This window comes from Bombus huntii, chromosome 13 (assembly GCF_024542735.1).
Source record: "Bombus huntii isolate Logan2020A chromosome 13, iyBomHunt1.1, whole genome shotgun sequence".
NCBI classification, from domain to species: Eukaryota; Metazoa; Arthropoda; class Insecta; order Hymenoptera; family Apidae; genus Bombus; species Bombus huntii.
In genome coordinates, this window is record NC_066250.1 from 10,555,420 (window position 1) to 10,571,557 (window position 16,138).

General features: G+C 39.4%; 2 protein-coding genes across 2 annotated transcripts in view; one reads left to right on the top strand and one right to left on the bottom strand.

Annotated features, from left to right (window-relative positions):
- Nucleotides 1–16,138, top strand: part of LOC126872666 (serine/threonine-protein kinase fray2-like) — a 306,704-nt gene that overhangs the window by 255,386 nt on the left and 35,180 nt on the right. The window lies entirely within an intron of this gene.
- Nucleotides 3,693–4,626, bottom strand: LOC126872619 (uncharacterized). Its single transcript, XM_050632724.1, has 2 exons — nucleotides 3,925–4,626; nucleotides 3,693–3,806 (listed from the first exon to the last, which is right to left on the bottom strand). The coding sequence occupies exons 1-2, from the start codon at nucleotides 4,624–4,626 to the stop codon at nucleotides 3,693–3,695; spliced, it is 816 nt and encodes a 271-aa protein (XP_050488681.1).

Sequence of the window (16,138 nt, forward strand, 5' to 3'; positions counted from 1 at the left end):
GATAGAAATTCTTTCATATTCTTTAGCGCTTTTCGGAGTCGATAATATTTCTTTGGCAAAAAATCTTTCTACGAACAACAATACATAGTTCAATGCAAATAGCTTCACTGAGTTGAATGGAACCTGTCTGTTTAAAGAAATGAAAAGAAAACGCTTTTTTCAATATCTTATAACAGATTTTCTGTTAAAATTTTCGTTTCCATAAAAAAACATATTCTCTATTTCGATCAGAGTTTAAACAATCCACTTAACCGCGAGAGAGGGACCGTCTAGTGAATTACAGTCTCGTACTTCTGGAACAAAGGCTCACTTGTCACTAAAAGCTTGACAGATAGTGGAAGGTCGGAAAATCTGTGCAGAAGAAGGATAAAAGGAAGATAATTACATCAAGACGTCGTCAGATTCTGCCATCTCTCTTACACCCTTCTTTATCCATCGGTCTGGGAACGTTTCCCTCTTTCTTGACACTTTTTCTGACAAAAATAGTGTAGTTCATTTCGAAAATTATATCGTGTCCTTGAACATTATAAACAAACTTAAACTGAAGGACATATACAATACCATAACATAAAATTACTTTCTTCGGATGTATAAGGGGATTTACAGAACATTTCTCTTTAGGAATTTATACTAAGATAATAAGCAATGCTTGTAATGCAATATTGTGCTACATATATACGTGCATTAATAAGTGAACTGAAAGCTGTAAATTGTCTTTACTAAAAGCAGCAACTTTCTTAAAGAGAATAATTAACTAGAACGTTTTATACTGCTGTGAATGTAATTATAGTAAAACTATCATTTACAATTATACTTGTCGGGTTTACATTAGAATTAGGGTTAGGGGCGTGAAACGAAACTTCGTTTGGATTACACATTGTCGTTATGCAATAGAGAAGACATTGACTAATGCAAATACGATTATCATAGAATTGGACAAGTAACCGTGGTAATTAGATACTCGAGAAACTAATGACAATGATCCTAGGTTCAATAACGAATCCGCGGTCGACGGGATGAGAGATGAACGTGCTCACAAAATCTAAATCGGACGCGTAATATTCACTGATCGTAAGGTGCTACTCTATTCGTCGATGGGACCGCAAGAAAGAATGACTTTCGTTACAGTCTTGATTATAGTTTTACGTGAAAACCTTACGTTATTTAGCATTGGTAGCTGTGCATAATATTTGCTCCATTCTGTATATACGACAGCCGGAAGAGATTCGTCCCAATCAATTTTTAATGTCCAAAGTCGTTGGAGCAGCATCTTAGCTCGAACGATCACTGGTGCCAGTAATCCAAGAGGGTCGTAGATCTTGACGATTTCAGAGCTGATTGTTCTTTTCGTAATTCGAGAGGCGGTAGGATTGATTTTGACGGAATATAGGATCGAATCGTCAAAGGAATTCCAAACAACACCCAGAGTTTTGAAGGTTTGCGATTCGCCTAGTAGCAGCTTATCGTTTATGTCCTGCTCAGAAAGTCCTCGTAGCAGTTCCCGGTCGTTCGATGCCCATTTTTGAATGTTTAAGCCGGCTAGTGTAAGCAATTCTGTGAGCTCCGTTCTCAATGATCATGCCTCGACCTTTGTATCAACTCCTGTGAGAACATCGTCGATGTAGAAGTCTCGCTGTAAGACCATCGTCGCTCGTGGGTACCGATGTCCCTCGTCGTCCGCCAGTTGTTTGAGGCACCAAATGGCTAGATAAGGGGCCGCTGACAGCCCGAATGTCACTGTGTTAAGTTGATAGGTGTCAACTTCTCCATCAGAGTTGCGCCACAAAATTTGTTGGAATTTCCGATCATCTGGACGCACAAGAAATTGTCGATACATCTTTTCGACATCGCCTGTAATGACGTATTGATGAGAACGAAATCTTAGAAGAATGAAAAATAAGTCATCTTGTAGTTTCGGTCCCGTATGAAGTACGTAGTGTAATGAAATTCCGCTGGTGGTTGGTGCAGATCCGTCAAACACAACTGGGAGTTTTGTAGTTTGGCTGGACTCTTTGATCACGCCGTGATGTGGCAGAAAATATCCGTCGTCCGTGCAGTGGTCCGTGGTAATCTTCGTCATGTGTCCTAATTCCAAATATTCTTGTATCACGGCGCGATAGTCGGCTTCGAATCGTTTGTCTCGTTGCAATCGACGGCAGAGGGATGTGAGTCGCTTCATCGCCATGGCTTTAGAGGATCCAAGCGAAGGAGTTGTTTCGTTGAATGGGAGAACGACAATATATCGTCCTTCGTTGGTGCGTTGAGCGTGATTTCGGAAGTGTTCCTCGCACTGTCGTTCCGCTTCCGAAATGTGTGCAGTTGCGGTTCTTCGTCGATTTCCCAAAAACGGGCGAGGTCCGCCTGTAAAGCCGTCGTTGAGGCGTGAAATGCGTGTGCTGATGATTACGAGGTTGGGCTCCCCCCGATGACCCATCCGAATCACGTTTTTTGCAGACACAAGTCGGGCCCGTTTGCTTGACTGATATCAAGTTGGTCGACACAGAGTGATGCTAGTGTTGGTCCGACGCTCAACAATATTTCGATCGGAGTAGGCCTATGGAATCTTGGATCGGCTAGTTGGAGATTCCTAGGTATCTGTATCGTTGAGCGATCTACGGGTTGATCTGGGACCCAAGACGATATTGTCGGTATGATTAGGAACGTCAAGATGCGTTCGTATGTGCCGTCGATGGAGGTGATCGTGGCCGTGATGTAGCGTTTCGAGGTCGTTGATAATGTGTTGAGTGTTCCGATTGGGACCGAACATTTCCGTTGGTTGAGTTTTAGTGAATCAGCGAGTTTTTCGGTGATAAAGTTCATGCTAGAGCCGGTGTCTAGCAGAGCTCTACAACGGAATGGTTGAATTTTATTGTTCAAGATGTTGACCTGCGCTGTGACTAACAAATCGTGCTGCAATGGTTCAGAAGGAAGCGAGGTCAATGAGTCCGTTTTCTGTGGTTCGGTCCCTAGCAAAGTCGTCTGATGACGTCATTGTTTTCTTTGTCGTTTAGGACTGGACGATATATTTGATCCCGATGCCGTCGTTTGCGATAACCAAGATTCGCGTTTCGGAGATGTTCGCGGATATGTTCGGGAAGACGTTCGGGGAGACGTTCGAGGAGACGTTCGAGGAGACGTTCGGGGAGACGTTCGTGGAGACGTTCGTGGAGACGTTCGTGGAGACGTTCGTGGAGACGTTCGTGGAGACGTTCGTGGAGACGTTCGTGGAGACGTTCGTGGAGACGTTCGTGGAGACGTTCGTGGAGACGTTCGTGGAGACGTTCGTGGAGACGTTCGTGGAGACGTTCGTGGAGACGTTCGTGGAGACGTTCGTGGAGACGTTCGTGGAGACGTTCGTGGAGACGTTCGTGGAGACGTTCGTGGAGACGTTCGTGGAGACGTTCGTGGAGACGTTCGTGGAGACGTTCGTGGAGACGTTCGTGGAGACGTTCGTGGAGACGTTCGTGGAGACGTTCGTGGAGACGTTCGTGGAGACGTTCGTGGAGACGTTCGTGGAGACGTTCGTGGAGACGTTCGTGGAGACGTTCGTGGAGACGTTCGTGGAGACGTTCGTGGAGACGTTCGTGGAGACGTTCGGGGAGACGTTCGGGGAGACGTGGATGCGCGTCTCAAACGATGTGACGAACGTGGGGTCGGTGAACTAAGCGAAGATCGACCGCTCGATGTTCGGCTTACGCGTGTTCGTAATTTGCTATGACCATGGTCTTGATGCAAATATGTATGGTGTCGCTGTCTACAGATGCGACATGAACCGGCGGAGCATTGAGTAAAAGCGTGTCCCTTGCCTAAACAATTGTTACAGAGCGACGCTCTTTTGGCAGTTTCAAGGCGTTCTTTGGGTGACTTCGCTTTGAAGACATCACAATTCCATAATTCGCGTTGTCCTTGGCAGTTCGGACATACCAACATATTATGTGTAGTTGTGAATGCGTAACTTCGCGGCGCGTTCGGTCGCTGACGGTTGTGTTGATCGGACGCCCCTTTTATCACGGTTGATGCTGAACTTGTTTTATCGCCGTTCGTCTGTGTTTTTAGAAAGTCTACCAAGTGCGTATATGACGGCATTTTCTTGTCCGGTAATGTGCGTTGCCATTTGCGAATGATGGCTGAGGGTAGCTTCGACGTGAATAGTTTGATAAGAACGACGTTCGAAGTGACTGGTTCACCGAGTTTTTCTAAAGCTTGGAGGTTTACTCGGACCGTCTCGAGAAAATCATCTATAGCTTCGAGTGTCTCTTTAGTTATTTTCGGATAGTCGAAAATCAAGTCCCAGTGGCGCATGCAGACTTGACGGTGGCAGTCGAATTTTTCTTTAAGAACGTCAATAGCGATTGAATAATTTAACTCTGTGATGTCTAACGATTGTATACTTCGCGCGGCCTTTCCAGTCAAGGAGGATCGTAGATAATGAAATTTCTGCACGGATGCAAGTCGCTCGCTTCGATCGATAGTGGATAAGAAGAAGTCGTAAAATGAATGCCAATTTTCGATGGTACCGTCAAAAGTAGGCAGATGAATTTCCGGCAGTTTAATTGATGTCGGCTCGGCGACACTAGATGACTCGCAGCTTGGCGATTTCGACGACAATGCTGGTGTATCATCCATGAGAGTGTGTATTCGTACTACCAGATCGTAATATGTGTTTGTTAACTCGGAAACGTGCGCGTCGTCTTCCTCGCCTAAATGTTCTAATTCTTTTTGTAATAATCAATATTGTTTCCACGTGACGTCGAGTAGTGTCGTATAGGCCGTTAAATAGGCCTTATTCGGTTGTCTAGATTGTTCGCATTCATCGAGTCGTTTCGATAGAGTGGTAAATCGATCGATTTGAAAGCCTCGTCTCCGATGCAAGGAGGTAATTTTGTCTGTGTTCTCCATTGGTAAAGCAGATTGTGAAGGCAATGCAATGAACAAGCTTACCTTGTGGTTGTGAGTTTAAATGTTACTCGTCACCGTGTGTGTCTCGTTTGACATGTAAGACGTGTTCTTGCGGAAGTTGGCCCTCTAGTTGTTGGCGTGAGGCTGCATGGTTGCGTTCTTCAACCACCGGGTTATGCCTCTTCAAAACTGATGGTCCCTGGCGTTACTGACTTCGCTGAGTGGTAACGCTTATGCTGCTGTTTGTGTTGAATTCACGTGGCACTGCATGGTAGTGGGTGTCACTGGCGTGCACTTTTCACTTGACACGTGATACGGCTTGGAAGACCAAATGATTCGACCGGTTACGTGTCAACACTTTTCACTTGCCACTGTATCCGGCTCGAAGGACCAAGATGTTACGACCGTTCGCGAAGAGACGCGGTCGCTAGGAAAACGCGTCAGCGAGAGATGTAAATTCTCGCTACGATTCTGTTAACCGACGCCCGAAAGTCATTCCCCTGTTTCGATTAAGATAACAGAGGTGGTTCAATGAATGTAACACTGTATTAACAGGTTAACATAAAATAATATATTTGACAATAATATGATGAATATATTACAGAAAGTTGATTCGACTTTACGATATCTCTAAAGGAATTCGTTAGACTATTTGATTTTGCTCGATGTCAGACCTCTCGATGTGTAACGTTTGACTCGTCAGAAGGAACTGATTGCCTTTCGATGATTTCTTTGTCTTGTTTGGAAGACGACCCCTACTATGCTCGGGTCACGCCACCGCTCGCGCCTATGATCACGTATGCCCCTTCTTGTGTGGAAAACGTAACGGACAAAAATTAACGTTTCTAGAGCTCGCTGCTTGGCGACAACTATGCGCTCGTCGATACATTGTATATGATTCGGCGGGCAGATAAGATGATCTGCCTGCGACACTGTAGGACCGCGAGCGACGGTTAGAAAATACAGCCTGTGGTAAGCCTCGTGGCGTAACACTTGGTTTCTGCGAAAAATAAATTTGAAAACTGTGTACTAAGCCAATTCTTAACTAAACTTGTTCAAACTCTATTTCCTAGAAAACTAAGCTTCGAGCAAAAAAATTGTATTCTACTTTTTCCTTACATTCTTTCCCTTTTTCTTTACATGTTATTCTATCGAACCCTGTATAACACCGCACCTGAGTCAACTATCTAAAGTGTGAAATCCAGTCATCTATTAGGGGCTCTTAGAGATTATTACGTGTAATGAAATATAGTTATATATGTCGGAGATGAAAGGAAAGCCGAAGCCTTTCCTTGGAAATTTTGGGAACATCCCCTAGTACCTTAGCCTAGATTTTATTATAGTTGTAATTGCTTAAGATTTGTAATAAGCGAGATTGGGTTCGAGGTGACAATCGGTCGCTGAACGTAGCCACGGTCACGGGATGGATGTTTTATCTAACGGAGGTCTGGAGTGGTTGTATGTGTTTTCCGAGAAATGTGGTTGTGGCGGCATGCGGCCTCGAGAGCGGGCCGAGCCACGTGTGATGTTGCCTCGGAGGTGCCGATGCAATGGGACATACATTGTATTAGTAATTAAAACTCCAGGCAGAAACTGCCTAGCAACGGCGTTTGGAACTTTCTCGATGCTTCCAAACGGGTATAGAAAACAAAATGCAATCGTACAGGGAGAAAAATCTCCACGAGGCTGGCATTCTTGCGATTGCCTTGGAGAGTGATACATCGAGCATTTTCGACGATCGCATTTGCGTCTAAGTTAGTTTCGCTTAGTAAGGAGTTATCCCGGTGACCGTGGATTCGTTTGAACTCAAACATTGCTAATAGTATTATTTAATTTAATTATTCGTAGATCGTATTATTCATTAGGCTTAGTGTTTGTTAAACTTATTATTAGTTGTACTTATTATTTGTTAAGCTTAGTGATAGACCTGTATATACGTGTAAATAAAATCTCGGCTTTGTGAAACGATGGCTAGTCCACATGAAGAGTCGTCGCGCGCCCAAAATTCGAATCGTGATCCGACATATAAATATGAGGTGATATGTCGTGATAGGGTCGGAAGGAAAACTCAGATTTATTGAACGATAAATGTTTATTCACTGTAATGTCAATGAGTACACTTGACGCAGGACTCGCGATTATATTCGGTTCGCGAATGCGCGGTTAGAGCTCGAATAGCTATGATTCGAGATGCGCTACGAGTGCGGACAATGATTGCACGAGATGTCGAGAGCTTAGATGATTATTCGACTCGAACCGTGTAAGTATAACGATCGTGGTATGTTGACTCGCGGTAATAGACTGACTTTTTTGTCGCGATGCTGCTGCGGAGGAAGACTGCGTTGGGATGTGTCTAAGGATGCGAAGGCATCGGATTCGTTGAGAAAAGCTTTGGTTCGGAAAGTGAGGGAAATGTACGTTAATGTTTATTGGCTAATTCGTGTTGGTCGTTGGAAAAGGATGCTAGCTGCCCTTGAGAGGGTGTTACTAGCGGGAAGCATCGTACGTGAGAGATAGTAGATTTCTCGTGTGTCCCCGTGGTAGGTGGTCGACTTTGAGACTGATAAACAAAGACTGCTTGTCTCTTTGGAGGACCTTAGCTAAAATAAATCCTAAGATTTATAGCGGTCCTTAGGCTAGCTGGAAATATTCGGTACGAATGTATCGACATCTGGCAATCATCTTGTCCGCAGGTATAGGGTCTTTGTGTCGTGCGTCACGCGACGTAAACTGTTGGAAAGTTTACTGTCAAGTGCCGCCACAAATATATAATTATAATTGTAATTGTAATAAAATATAAGGTCTACTGCCCTTACTTCCTTAACCAAAATTTTCATCAACAAATCCGATAGTCCTGTCCTGTGTCCTTAGACACACCCACCCCTAGCTTTCCTCAGACACAGTATCGTCAGTAAAACTTCACTTATTCTGTATCCTTAGAATAGTCACCGGCGATCTATCGGTTTCGTGGTTTCTTGTGTCTCCGACCTGACAACCGCGACGTGGGGCCTGGTATGTGTAGAGAGTCACCAGATGTAACTCTAACAATTAAATCTAACTTAACAAAAAGCATATATTATTAAACATGTATTATTTTAATTTATATTAAGTTCCTTTTTGTTGTATAGTATATTTATTATTCATTGTATAAAATATTATAATAAAACACTAACTCTATGAATTTTTCTAATACGTTAAGACACATATCAATAAAGTTAGTTAAATGTTTTAATCATTTTAATTCCTTTCACATATATATTAATAATGATTTCGACTTTCGGTTTGGTTCAGGGCGAGGGTAACACGAGGACGGACAGCTCTGAGGAAAAAGTGGAGTGTAAAGGGAAAAAGGAGAAGGAAACACAAAGTGATACGTAGAAACCAAAGCAAGGGAATACTGGAAAGAAGAAGGGAAAAAAGATGCAGACTATGTAAAAGAAAAGAAGAAGACCTGAGACATGTAATAGAAGAATGTGAAATAACGAGAGGACCAAAGGACATAGAAAAAACACTAAATGAAACTGGAGAAGGTCGATCCAAAAGCAATAATAGAGAAGAGAAGTACAATACAAGACGGGAAGGAACGACAGGAAGGAAGCACGGCAAGGAGGCAAAAGCCCAAAGTTGCAATAGTTTTTTAGTCATTAGTATTTAGTTTTCTTTTTTAGTTTTATTTTTTAGAGATAGAATAATTAAGGGAGTGCAATATAATAGAGTGGATAAGTGGGAAGGTAGATATACAGGGTGGTTGGTAACTGGTGGTACCAGCGGAAAGGAGGTGATTCTATGCGAAAAAAGAAGTCGAAAATATAGAATGAAAATTTTTTTAAATTAAAAAAAAATTTTTTAACACGATCTACAGTGACATTCGTTATAACGTACCGTACGCGTACCGAGCGAAAATTCAAAATCGATTTTCTCGGGAACAGAGCCTCAAACGAAAAATTTTTATTCTACATTTTCGACTTCTTTTTCGCGTAGAATCACCTCCTTTCCGTTTGTACCACCAGTTACCAACCACCCTGTATAAGAAGCGAAATAGGTATAAGATACGTAAAACCGACAGTTCCAAGGTCCAAAGTCGAAAGGCACGGACTAAGCAATAATAAATATGTCGGGTCACGATTCGAATTTTGGGCGCGCGACGACTCTTCATGTGGACTAGCCATCGTTTCACAAAGCCGAGATTTTATTTACACGTATATACAGGTCTATCACTAAGCTTAACAAATAATAAGTACGACTAATAATAAGTCTAACAAACACTAAGCCTAATGAATAATACGATCTACGAATAATTAAATTAAATAATACTATTAGCAATGTTTGAGTTCAAACGAATCCACGGTCACCGGGATAACTCCTTACTAAGCGAAACTAACTTAGACGCAAATGCGATCGTCGAAAATGCTCGATGTATCACTCTCCAAGGCAGTCGCAAGAATGCCAGCCTCGTGGAGATTTTTCTCCCTGTACGATTGCATTTTGTTTTCTATATCCGTTTGGAAGCATCGAGAAGGTTCCAAACGCCGTTGCTAGGCACACTCGTTGGAAGCATCGAGAAAGTTCCAAACGCCGTTGCTAGGCAGTTTCTGCCTGGAGTTTTGATTACTAATACAATGTATGTACCCCATTGCATCGGCACCTCCGAGGCAACATCACACGTGGCTCGGCCCGCTCTCGAGGCCGCATGCCGCCACAACCACATTTCTCGGAAAACACATACAACCACTCCAGACCTCCGTTAGATAAAACATCCATCTCGTGACCGTGGCTACGTTCAGCGACCGATTGTCACCTCGAACCCAATCTCGCTTATTACAAATCTTAAGCAATTACAACTATAATAAAATCTAGGCTAAGGTACTAGAGGATGTTCCCAAAATTTCCAAGGAAAGGCTTCGGCTTTCCTTTCATCTCCGACAAATAAATAATGGTTTCATTTATATATATGTAATTTTGTGACAAAAGCGCTTTTTTGGTTTTTATTGTAAGTCAAATACACAAAGCTCGATAGGTGTATGCAGACTTTTATGATTGACTATGAGGAATTAATTTCTCGAGACAATCTCAAAAATGTATTACTTATGTCTTCCTAAATATTGTTCTCTTTTTATAAATTTTAATGAACTCAGGGTGAAATTATGAATTAGGATTTGCATTTTTCAGTAATCCGTAATAGGATAATCAATTTATGATGAAGGGGAATTAATTATCTATCTACTTTAAATATCCGCCAATTAACAGGCATATTAAACAGTGAATGTTTACTCTTGAATACTCAGAAATCGAGCTAATTTTCGATCAATCGAGATAATTTTTATAATATCCTTGGACGTGTGCGAATACCTACATAGATATTCCGCTGATTCCTGGATATTTGTTAATTTTCTTCACAAAAATGTAAATAAATAATACATTTTTGTATGAATTTCACTTTGAAGATTTTTAAGAATATCTACACACCACTATTTTGTGGGAACGTCTCAAATAAACAAAACAAAGTATTTATCAAATTTAACTGCTATGCTATTAAAATTTTTAATATGCGTTTTCAACTTATTTTTATCGAATAAATTTATCCCTCATATGAATTGTACCTCCAATTTAATAATATCCAGTATTCGTTCTATTATTTGATATTTAATTTAACATGAATGTTCACTTTGGTTAAAATTAACTTTTAATTAAATTAGGCCTTTATAAATTGCTTTAAAGTGATTTTAAAAAGAAATTAACTGTTTGTCAGTTGCTTTAAAAGTTAGTTTAGATAAAAAGATTTAAATAGCATTCTAAATGATGGATTTATTTTGTTTCTCTGGGAACGATATTAAAAGTCAGTAAAGTTAATACACCATCTGTTTCTTAGGAAATGATCCAAAGTTTAAATAGATTTAAAATAATATTTCACTATTAAGAAATTCAATTACTTTCACAGTAAATAATTAAAGTTTAATGCTTTATTAATAATTTCCCAAATATCTGCAGAGAAACATTGTAATTGTTAATTAATCGTAAATTTTTAATTCATACGTCATGTTTAGACGAACATGAATTTTCATGGAAACCAGTATTTGTTAATCAGGAAACTAGATATAATCAAGTTTCTTTGCCATTGATAATCAATTACTAATTAGCATCTTTTTCATGAAAAAACATAATCTTCAATATGTGAAGAAATATAAGCTAAGTTATTACAATAATATAAATAACTTAAACATGTATTGAGAAATCGTTGTATAAGCGAAATGTTAAAATTTATATGTTTCTGTTACTATATATTTTAGATATAAGCTGCCCATTTCTAATTATACAAACCAATGGAATTTTGTATTTTTGAATGCATAAGTTATAACTAGCATTTTTTAAACAAGGCTAACTGTAATTTAATTTTTTTAACAGTTTCTGTCAAAGCCATTATAATAAATACTAATATCTAATACATGTCGCGAATTTTATTATACAGAGTGAGTCATTAAAATGGTAACATCTAAATATCTCCGTTCTATTTATGGCTTTATAAAAAAGATCCTTAGGACAAAGTTACACTATTTCATAAGGTATATGTAGTGGTGGAACAAACATTTTCTGAGAATCATTTCTTCAATGAAATTTCGTTGTCATTGGTACCGTTTTTGGTGAGTTCAAATACTTTTTTCTATACCAATTAATTCGATTTTTTATGCAAAATAAAAAGTAATATTAAAAAATAACAACCTCCTGTACACATTTATAAAATCATCTGAATCACATATAATAAAAGGGGTATGCGAATATTTAGTAAAACGTGTAAATATTCAGTACACGTCCAATATCAATTAGGTAAACAAGAGAATTGACAAATAATAATAACAACACTCAATTTCTATAAAAAATATATTACAAAACATTTGCTTATTTTAGTTACAAAATTATCAGTGGTAATTACTGGATAAATCGAACTGCAATGACTTTATTTACTTTATTTTATTTTTATTTATTTATTTTAATTCCCACAAAGATCATAACATGTAGCATCTATATTTTCAAATAACTCGAAAACGTGTGGCCAACAGTCCACAAACATTGTATAAACCTCTTTTGATACAGAATAATTTGTTAAACTTGTTGATAAAGTTCAATATTCTCCTGGAGTACTCTGTATGATAATCCTAATAAAAAAATCAGATTATTGTATAAACTTGTAACGTGCATATCTCAATAAACCTCTCGTCCAAAATTTAAAATATTTTATTCGATTTTACTGTTTTATTCTGAACAATGAATAAATAGAGCAGAATTAATTGCGTGTGACTCAAGGTCACCTGGTATTACATTGTCTATGGCAAACTTTAAACAGAAAAATTTACACAGCAAGAATTAACACGCGACATCAAAACTAAAGAAAATGAAAAAGGAACTATTAATATAACAAATTTAACTTCTGCATTTCTTAACTAATCTGATTCTATTCTTTATCGAACGGCAGATTGTTAGCTCGTTGTTCTTTCGTATTGTTTTTTATCGCCTTTTTAAATAAATTTTTTAAATACAACAACAAAATTTTAAATAAGTAGATGATGTTTTTTGTTATTTTTAAACATAGAATACTCTGACTTTGTTTTATGAAAAAGATTGGAATACCTTGTACAATTATATCGTATCATTATTATTAATCATATATAAATATATAGCCAATAATGTATTTTTTTCTATCACTATAATGTTTAAGAATACACATTTCGAAGCTTTCGAAATTTTAGTGTCCTTGCCATTTACAATTTTCATTTTTGCGTCGACTCGATAATGCTAAACGTAGTAACAGGTGCTTAGTAAAACTACACAAAAGTACATATATATATCGGAGATGAAAGGACACCGAGGCCTTCCCTTTGGAACTTTGGCAAAACCCCCTAACATTATAATCTAGATTCTACTCATAGCCGTAATAAAGCAATTGTCGTCATTCAATCCGATTGTATTTGTTCGACTTTTCCTGTTGAGTGCCGAAGCGTGCAGACGTGAGTCTAGTGCGCTGTGAAGTTCACAAAAAAACACGTGACGCCCATCCGTCGAAAATGAATAGAAACAGACTTAATCCAAGTGTTTCTTAACTAACTAGTAGAAAATCCAACGCTCATAATCTTTGATCCGAATCATAGCCCCTCGACTAGTTATTTCAAATTGAATTAACTAGATCGATGATGGCCCAAGTATCTCGACCAGGCTCTCTTGAGCAAAACCATAACTGCACCGCTCTACCTCCTCCGTGGAAAAAGGACAATATATCCCTCGTAACAATCGACACTAAAAGCATTAAAAAGCGTAAGCTAGAAACAGTTAAAACAAACGCAAACACTAGCTAAAATAGTCAACAAGCGGTGTAACTACCTATAATAGATACGCAATACTAGAATCCACAAACGACTCCATGGACATAGCTGAAACACCAACTAACCAAAATACACGTAAAAATCCCCCTCGCCCACCTATCTTCATTGACGATGTCATCGACATTCAAACAACGGTGAAGTCCACTGAGAAAGATATTAACAAAGAGGATTACAAACTTGAAATAAACAACAACCAAGTCAAAATTCTGCCGACTAATCCAGACTCAAATAGAAAACTAACAAAGCTACTAAAAATATTGAACGCAAACTACCACACGTATCAACTTAAACAAGAAAGACCTTTTCGAGTGGTACTACGCAACATCTACCACTCAGCTAACTTGGACGAATTGAAGACCGAACTCCTAAAATATGGCCACGAAGTAACAAACATCAGCAACATAAAACATAGAATCTCGAAAAACCCGCTATCCTTATTTTCCATAGACTTAAAACAAAAGCCAAATAATAAACAAATTTATAACATCAATCGATTAATGAACTCAATAGTCAAATTCGAACCTCCTTTTATAAAAAAAGAGATAGTACAATGTAAAAGGTGCCAAAGATACGATCACACGCAAAAATGCTGCAACCAACCTTCCGCTGCGTTAAATGTGCAGGTACAGACCACACTGACCAGTGCATTAAATCACCGGAAACTCCAGCGAAGTGCATCCACTGTCAAAGTGACCACCCTGCGAACTATAAAGGTTGTTCAGCCTACAAAACCTTGTACACAAATAAGTACCCTAAACCCAGAGCCAAAGAGATAACCAACCAAGTACTTAGTCCTCAAAAATTCTCTACTACTTCAATATCCTATGCCTAAGCAGTACAAGGAAATCAAAACAATCCGAAAACCCATAGAGACCATTCTCAAAATAGTGTTCCCAATTCACAAAACACAGATAACTTTTCTAGACTCGAAAAATTAATCGAAAAACAATCAGAACAGATTAATAACTTACTATCATTATTAACACTCATCATGGATAAATACGCCCCGACGCAAAATAAAACCAAGACGCATAGCTCTTTGGAATGCCAACGGTCTAGCGCAACACAAATTTGAACTAGAACTCTTCCTAAAACACCAGCAAATTGACGTAATGCTCGTATCGGAAACCCACTTCACCGACAAAAACTATCTGAAAATAAATGGTTACAAATTCTACCATATCCAACACCCCAGCGGAAAGGCCTACGGCGGCACCGGAATCATAATCAAATCAAGCATTAAGCATTACGAACTTCCATCATTCCAGAAAGACTACCTCCAAGCAACAAACGTAGCAATAGAAGACTGTCATGGTACAATCACCACTTCAGAAATATATTGTCCTCCTAGACACTCCATTTCTAAAGAAGACTTTGATAACTTCCTTGATGCTCTGGGTAATCGATTCATAGCTGGAGGAGACTATAACGCCAAACATATCCAATGGGGCAGCAGGCTTACTACAGTAAGAGGCAAAAATCTCTTGAATAGCATAAACACCAACAGTCTCACTACATATGAACCCACATACTTTTTTTTTCTTTTTTTGTACGTGGAGAAATCCTCATGGACACTCCGCTGTTGCAGTAATTGCGTAATAGCAGAGTAGTGTCTTACCGACTAAAACTCCACGATAACCATCTTACGCGTATGACAAGGGTGCTCCAGGAACCTCTTATGAATTAACTTCAGTTGCACCCTCTTCACGCGTTCTCTTGTTCTAGCTAGTCCTAATATTTCCTGACTATTGAATTGACGTTAGAGGGGGGGGGGCATTGCCCCTAGCGCTGTCTCTCCTTATTGATATTCACCGGAGGCTTGCCTTGTGTGCTTCGACCATCCAGCGCCCCAGAGGGGCCCAAAACTCCAAGGACGAAAAAGGGCTTCGGCACGTCTCCTCTTCGTCAACGTCTCTCGGAGCGGTCACCCATCCTAGACCGCTTAACTTTCGTGATCGGCCGGGAACGAGTGCTTCCAGCGCGGCTAACGGCGTTGACATGAATAGTCTTTAATCATTCAACATCACCCTTAATTTTCCTAAAAACAAATGAAGATATCGAAACAGCCACGGAATACTTAAACACCAGCATCGCTATCCGCTCTTCCACACCTACTAAGAGTTCTATCAATAAACATGAATGCCCCCATCACACATTAAAATCGCAGAAAAACGTAGACTTAGAAGAGTATGGCATAAGACACCTGACGACAAACGCAAACTAAATAACGTAACTAGGAATTTAACCAAAATCATTAAAAACTATAAAAATGATTGTTTCCAAAAATATCTTGCCAATCTGTCTCTCACAGTTGACTCCAACTACTCACTATGGAAGGCTTCCAGGAAACTCACGCGTCCCCTGCAAATAATCCCTCCAATTCGCTATCCGCAAGGCGGATGGGCACGTAGCTCTATAGAAAAAGCCAACCTGTTTGCTAATCACCTATCTAACGTATTCAAACCTCATTCCTCCAATATTGCCACGGAAATAACAAAATATCTGCACTCTCCCTTCCAAATGTCTCCTCCTATTGAACCTTTCACTTCTCTAGAAGTTACAGAATTAATCCCTCGCCTAAATCCCTGGAAAGCATCGGGACATGATCAGATAAGTAGTAAAGCTATCAAGGAGCTTCCCACAAAAGGGATTGCTCTCATTATCTCTATTTTTAATGCAATTCTTCGCATTGAATACTATCCTAAGTCCTGGAAAATATCATTAATTACTCTGATCTCCAAAGCTAGAAAATCAATACACTAAACTCTTATCGCCCAATTATTCTTCTACCCACTTTGTCCAAACTATTTGAGAAGATGCCAACGAAACGACTACTTCCACTCTTAGAGGATTTGAAAACAATGTCA